This window comes from Corvus brachyrhynchos, unplaced genomic scaffold, assembly GCF_000691975.1.
Source record: "Corvus brachyrhynchos isolate BGI_N302 unplaced genomic scaffold, ASM69197v1 scaffold633, whole genome shotgun sequence".
Lineage (NCBI taxonomy): Eukaryota > Metazoa > Chordata > Aves > Passeriformes > Corvidae > Corvus > Corvus brachyrhynchos.
The window spans coordinates 1,441,547-1,448,851 of NW_008237435.1; the positions used below are offsets into that span (position 1 = coordinate 1,441,547).

General features: G+C 41.8%; 1 protein-coding gene across 1 annotated transcript in view; it reads left to right on the forward strand.

Moving 5' to 3' along the window:
• The first annotated feature begins 7,056 nt into the window (after nt 1-7,056).
• The window catches only part of SBSPON (somatomedin B and thrombospondin type 1 domain containing), a 10,797-nt gene continuing 10,548 nt past the window's right edge, over nt 7,057-7,305 (forward strand). Inside the window, exon 1 of the mRNA XM_017731224.1 lies at nt 7,057-7,120. Within this exon, the coding sequence (XP_017586713.1) occupies nt 7,072-7,120 (49 nt within the window). The 5' untranslated portion in view covers nt 7,057-7,071. The remainder of the gene's footprint in view (nt 7,121-7,305) is intronic.

Here is a 7,305-nt window from a genome sequence, read left to right on the forward strand (position 1 = left end):
TCTGTGATCACTGCCCCTGCCTGCACTCCAAGTTAGTATTTCTATAAATAAAGACGTAGCCCAAAAGAAGGAAACACATAATAGTCCTCTCAGTGAGGTAAGTGCTAAGAAAACACTAACCCACTCCCAGGCCCTTCACGTGCGCTTCCCTGTGCGTCGAGGAGAAGCCACTTACCTCCTCAAGGACAGCCTTCAAAGAAGGAGATGGGAGTGTACCAGCTGAAAAGTCATTCAGGGTCTCTGCCAAGCCAAGCTCTGAGGCTCATCCCCTCACCCCCTCTTCTCTCTCTATGCAGCCCTGTCCCATTTTGGCTGAGGGTCACCAGTGTATTACAGCAGGTTTGGTAGTTATGTTGCTGCTGGCAGGATCCAAGGACGGGAGGCTGAAAACACAGCTGGACACATATGAAAACACAACTATTGGGATTATTTTAGGATCTGGTGACTTCTTCATTATTTCTGGTCTCTAAACTAAAGCTTTTTCTGCAGAGGTCGGTCCATGTAATGGAATATTTTAGGGACTCATAACCCAAAAAAAAGTTGAAAATTTAAAGTAGAGCTACTTTAACTGCATGTCATCTGCCTCTGCAAGGGAACTATCTGGTGAAGTGTTAAAAGCCTGCACTGCACTGATGACAGATGACAGGAGATAACATTTTTTTCTCTCTTTCTGAAATACTTGGTTTCTTTTAATGAAAATACTATCAGGACCCATTTCATATATGCAGCTAGGACAGATTCTAAATTTGACATGTCTTGCTTTTCTGGTCACCCTAGTGTTGGATAAACTTTCACAGCTGTGTTTAACAACACGAATAATAGCTGTCTTTTAAAAAAGTGTAAGTGTGTACATTGGAGTGACTTATTTTGGTAGATTTTGTGGGTCTTTTTGGTAAATAGAGATGCTTCTTTTTAATCAGGCAAAAACAAAGAATGCAGTAGTATTTGGAGTACAGGAGGCACTTGGTTCTTTGGAAGAACTCTTAATTTTCTGTGGCTTTCTCTTTGGGTTCCCATTATGGATAATACTTCCACACAGATAAGCTCTCTCCTGGTAATGGAGCCCTCATCGCATTAGAGGAATTCAATGGTTGACTAGTGTGGGACTGCACTTTAGGCAACCATGAAGAAAACAGTCAAGACTGAGCTTGATTTGAAATTCTGCAGGGAACTGATATGGCTGGGCTTCACACCTTGCCTCTCAGCTGAGACTGTTGCATAGGGAAGAGTTTTTTCTATTTCTTCCAGGCTGAATTAATGGGTCACAAAATCTCGCTGCACCTTTACCTGCATGGTGCACACAGGTGTGTATACACACATGGGTAGAACTCAGTGCAGCTAGTCTGTCTACAGTGCAGGGACTTTAAGATCTCTTAGAGCTGGTTAGATGAGTTACAAAGAGGTGCCTTATCAAAAGTCACATTTGCCTAAGTCATCATCTGACTGAAAAGTTTTATTCGCTCAACAAGGTATGCATGGAATTTGTATGGAAAAAAATAATTCAGAGTGCTCTAGATGCTACAGATTCTAGCTAGTGTGGTTTACAGTATTCCTCTGCAGCATGAGAGCCAAAATCTGCACTGTGCACTGACACAACTACATTCATTTACGTGAAGTGACATGGCTGTAACTAATTGGACTAAGCAGGCAAACTTTCACTGCACACAGCCAAAGATAAACTGGCTTCAAATATTTTTCCCTGAAAATATTTTCATGGTACCTGGCCTCATTTTAGACTGAACAAAACATTTTTGTCTCCAGACACTAAAAATAGTTCATGTACTAATTAAAAAAAAAAAAAAAAGCTGTGACAGGAAACAATTAAGGCAAGGAAATGGGAGAGCATTTTTACATAGCCAGCAGCTTTGCTGGCACCATTTCGAGCTATGAAGAGGGTTATTAACAAGCCCAGAATTATATAAACAGTTCCCTCTGCCAGCCAGTGTACACCAGAATCATCATTTACTTTCAAATTATTCAAGTCAGCAGAATCCATCTTTTCATCAGTCCAGTGGAAAGATTGGCAGAGGTTTTCAAAAGTGGGATTATGAGAAGAAAAAAATTACTCTTTCTCTCAACAGTTCAGTGCCCTAATTTCATAAACTCATAGTTATTCCTGCTTTCTTCATTGACAGAAACTTGTGTTTATTCCTGCTAGCAGAGCATGTTCATCAGCTGCAGGAGGGGGAGATGCATTCTTCTCTGCAAAATGCACCATCATTAAAATCATCCAATAACTCCAAGATGTGGAATCTTCGCTACTGGATGTGATAACTGAGAAAGAAAGAAACAGTCAGTTTTGAGTTTTGAACTATGCTAATACTCATAGCTTAAAACAGCAGGGAAAATCTGACCTGGATTTAATGAGAAATAAACAGTCAGCCACTTTTTGCATGAATTTAAATAGTGAATTTGAGGATGAGCTATTCATCTCTTTGGCTTTATATGCTGATGAAAGAGGAGCTGACTGGGCCCAAATCAGGGCTAATGTTTGCTCTAGATCTGGCAGAATAACGTGGCTGCTCAGAGGTAGTGCACAGAGAGGCTGGTGGCTGCAGTGTGCAGCTCAGAGTGAGGGAGCTGAGCCTCGGGGCCCTCCAGCACACCGGGAGGCCCCAGCTCAGTAAATCCTTCAAGATTGCACAACTTGGAACAAGTGAACAGTCCTACGGTGGGGTTATTATGTGCCTTGGGTTATGCAAGTGCTTAAGTGTTTTGCTGGATAGGTGCCCTAATCTCTCAGTATTGTTTTATCCTATCTTTAAAATGGTAATAATGTCCCTACATCGGGAAGGAAAGTAATTGGTTTAGTCATGATTGCAGAAAAGAGGAGGTCTGTAAATACTAAAGAAAATAATCCCAAAGCAGGGCAAACAGGGAAGTATGTGGAATAACATCCTGGGATGCTTATTTTGTAAGAGGCAGTTCTGCTTCGGAAAGTGTTAAACCACCACCCTCTCTTACTCTGGCTGATCACGTGCCTTTAAAATGTAAAACTACCTGGTAAACCCTGCAGGAAGATAGCTAACACACAGGAGTCAAGTGGACTGTGTTCCTCACACATAATGAATAGATGCCTTCACATCTCAGCAAAGCTTTTGAAAGCAGGAGTGTCCTATTTGGCCTGAAGAACCAGAACAGATTGCCTGAATAACAGGCTGACTTTCCAGGACCAGAAGTTAAAAAACACACTGCTTCAAATACAGCCAGGTACTCAGCATGTTCCCTTGTGAGTGACCCCTGGGGGAATATTGTTCTCAGCACTACTAAGACAAATGGAAATTGGAACAACATCAGTAACACTTATAGATTATATAGCATTTAGAATTAAGATAAAATAAAAACTAACATGAGAAAATGTACTTATTAATGCAATACTAATACTCCATAAGCCAGAGGCTGTTAATTCAGACAGGAGATGTAGCTGTAGCCTAAAAGAGCAAGGGGAACGTTATACCTTATACCATGTGCAGCAGCTGAGACAGTGTCATCTTTAATTGCTGCTGGTGGAGACAGTCCTGCAGCCTTTTGCCCATTCTGCCCTGGGTTACCTCCACTCCCTCATGCTGGCTCAGGTGCTCCATTTCAGTTCGGCTCCCTGAATCTGAAAATGAGAAATTCAGGGGAAAAGACAGGACAAGGGTGTCTTTCAGTCCTGATATGCTTAGGCTGGACATAGAGATTTGCCTGACTTTTTCTTCATGAAAGCTCAACAGCAGCTCTGTGTTCATTGCAATACTCAGACATTTCTCCAATAACTTACAGGGAGGATGAAGGCCTTTAAAAATCAGCTAAAAATATCCTGATAGATAGTTCTTCTATATTTCCATTAACCTCTCCAGTTCAAGCAATTTTGTGCATCGTTACCAACCAAAATCAATGGTTGTAATTGAGCCGCAGTGAGCCAGTGCATCTCCCATGACCCATGACAGGCTTGTGCCTGACAGGACTGCCAAGGAAAAGTGGATGTACACCAAATGACCTCCCTCAAATACAGCCAGGTATTCAGCCTGCTCTCTTATGAGTGATTCAAAGTAGAACATTTCAAGCTAGTCATTGAAACAGCATCATGCCTGCTGTATGACATCATGGGCCATGAAACCATAGAAACCCTCTTTTATGTATCCTCTACCGTGTTTTTGTACTGGTTGATCATTAGCGAAGACAAAATACTCATTTCTCTTACATACAAAATGCTGCTATTGCTTTAAGCTGCCACCTACACTAGCAAATACCATGATTTGGTTATTCACCTTGGCAGGGATTATTTCTTATCAGGAGAAAGTCTACTTTTTCAGAACAATGGGAACAAGGGCCTCATATGACAAATCAAGTTGTAGCTAACTGTGGGGCTGTCGGAAAGCATGGCCCTGTGTAGCAGGATAGAGACAGCCTGTAGCCTTTGTAGTCACATCAGTCACCATGTTGTCTCAATATAAAATGCAAGCAGGTCAGTTTTGAAAGGGTATTTCTCTCAAATAAATTAAGCTGTATGCAAACACGAGACTGAAAGAAAAAGAAATACCCTGCGGGATTTTTGAAGTCTTCTCAGTTTGACGCCATTGGATTAACTCCTAGCAGCGAAGAAAAATTAGCTCTATTTGTGCAAGTTTGGACCTTCCAGAGAGTTTGCTCGTGAGGAAGTGTGGGCATGTGGAATGCTGCTGGCTGTCAGATAATATAGTGTAAAAAAGACTTTGAAGTTGAGTTGAATAGACCTTACATCAGGTACTCAGAATCACTGCAGCTGTAAGTTCAATTTGAAAAAATAAGAAAGGTATTTTACTATTAAACATATATTCTGTATCCAATCTGAAGCTTTTCCCACTTGCAGGGGCTTTCAGTCTTCTACCTAGTATTATGGGTAGATGTGTGCCACAGGAATGGACAGAGAGTAAAAGCTTGGCTCTGCTTTACATTCTTTATATAGAGAAAGCATAAACAACCATGGTAAATAATAATGCTGGTAAGCATGGTAAATAGCAGAGACCAGTTATCATTCTAATTTATTGTTGGAACACACTTGGCTCAGTTTTGTCTTTGTGGTATTTTAAACCAGGGAGAACTCCAAGTAAGGCAATAGGGACACTTGAGTTGGAAACAAAACAATGGAACAAGACTCATTGGAACCATATACATGTTTGAAAAATTAGTTGAAAAAATTTTTCACAGTCTTGGTTTCTTCTCCCCTCTTACCATATAATACTGCAGTTATATGTTTTAGTTTGGGAATCTGAGTTTAGAGTTTCCAAAGCTAAAATAGGGCAGAAATGGACAAAAAAATGGCTGACAACTTGAACTCAATCATGGTTTTCAAAATCTCAGAGCCAACAGCAACACCTGTTTTTGTGAGGACTACAATACAGTCCTTAGATTTCTCCTCACCTCTGGGATTAAGAAGTATTTTGGCATGAAGTGCACATGTGGAACAGATGCCTGATGACCTCTGCTCCATGCAATGCTCCTCTGTGGCTTACAAGAAAGAGCAAGGACTCTGCACGTTCCCTAAGCTTACCTACACACGCATTTTAAATCTCTGCTTTTCTTGTAAAGTTATTTGCATGACAAAAAGATAACCAACAGCAGGGTACTGAGCAACACCTACTTTCTGTGGACCATCTCATGTCAGACTGGAAAGAAATCTCTGCCTGTTTTGCTGGAATTGCCTGTAAGGGTTTCAATGCTGAATCACTGCCTGAGAACACATCACTGTGTTCCTTTGTCCTTCTTAGTTACCTACTGCTACTCCTAATAGAAAGGAACTAAACAGAAAGAAAAAAAGCCAAAGTATTTGCTGGAACAAACTGGGTGAGCTTGTTCTTTCCTTTAATTAAGATTCTTTCTTTCCTGGTTGCTCTGAAGAATCTGCTTTACTTTGTCTAGTAGAAATTATAACAATTTTCATTTGTATTCTGTTTTCTTTTACTAGACTATTGCAGAAATATTTTCTTGTTTTTTCTGTAAACATATCCACTGAGAGAAAGCCCCTCTTTGACCTGTTCTGGACTCAGCCAAGTTTTATTGACTTACCCTTTCAGCATAAGTCATCTGCACATGATTTATCCACCTACAAAGGTAGTTTCTACTACTATTTGCTAATATTTTGCCTTTCAGGTGAAGCAGAGGAATACAATAAAGGAAAACATAAAGAGGCATTCCTTCTCTCTCACTGCTTTTACCAAGGTGGGCTGCAAGTCTTGTTCTTCTAGTCATCTACCCTAGGAACTCCCCCATCATTTGCTGTTCAGGGGTGCAAGTTTTAGGCTGGCAAAATGCCAGCAAGTTCATTAGTGGCACACTGGATAACAGTGCAGACCCAATCCTCAGGGATTTAGACAAGATTTTAACAGTAATGTTTGATGGCTAGAAGAAATTAAACTCTGTCTGGCCCGAGCTATCTCAGGGGGTCCAAGTACCCACGTGTAGCAGATAATATAATAAACTGTTACCTCCCCTCACAGACCAGATGTCTCCTGCTTTAGTAGCTATCTGCAAACTGAAGTGTGCAAAGCTAGCATATTTTTGCAGTCACCTCACTACTTACTTTTGGGATTTGACTTTTGGCTAAAATTATCAGGTTCCATTAATCCTGAAAACCTCTTAGTGCTGAAGTGAACTGAAAACCACAATCCAAACCTTTTGTTACTGAGAAGTTACGTGGGAATCCACCTGGCTTTTTTTGGGCACCTGCAAGTACAGCTGCTTTTGTTTGTTCTGGAAACAGATTAAAAAAAAAAAAAAAAAAAAAGAAAGAAAACGAAATTAAAAATGTAACACACACAAATGCTGCGTAGAACATGCCCTGAAATGAGAAAGCGCCTGTGCCAATAAACAATGGCTGGTTGCACCAGGTCATTCCCACCCACTGGGCTGTGTGGAGATGGCTGGGGATGCTCTGGGGCAGCTCTGTGGGTCACTGTGATGTGAGTCACCATTATACAGGATATGGCCGGGCCGTTCGCAGTTGTGCAGGACACTGCTGGCTGGGACGTTGCCGTGCAGATCGGTCCTGTGCAGGACATGGCTGTGTGACACCACTGTGAAGGACATTGCTCTGTGGCTCACCACTGCATGGGACACTGCTGCGCAGGACATGGCTCTCCGGAAGGGACATCACGATGTGAGACATTGCTGTGGGGGGTCACTGGAGTGTGGGACACTGCTGGAAGGGTCATCACCATGTGGGAGACACTGCCATGGGAGGACATTGAAGGTCATTACTGTGTAAGTCCCTGCAGTGTGGGACATGGCAGTGTGGATTATGGTGCGCAGGACATCCCTGTGTGGGACATCGCCAAGTGGGTC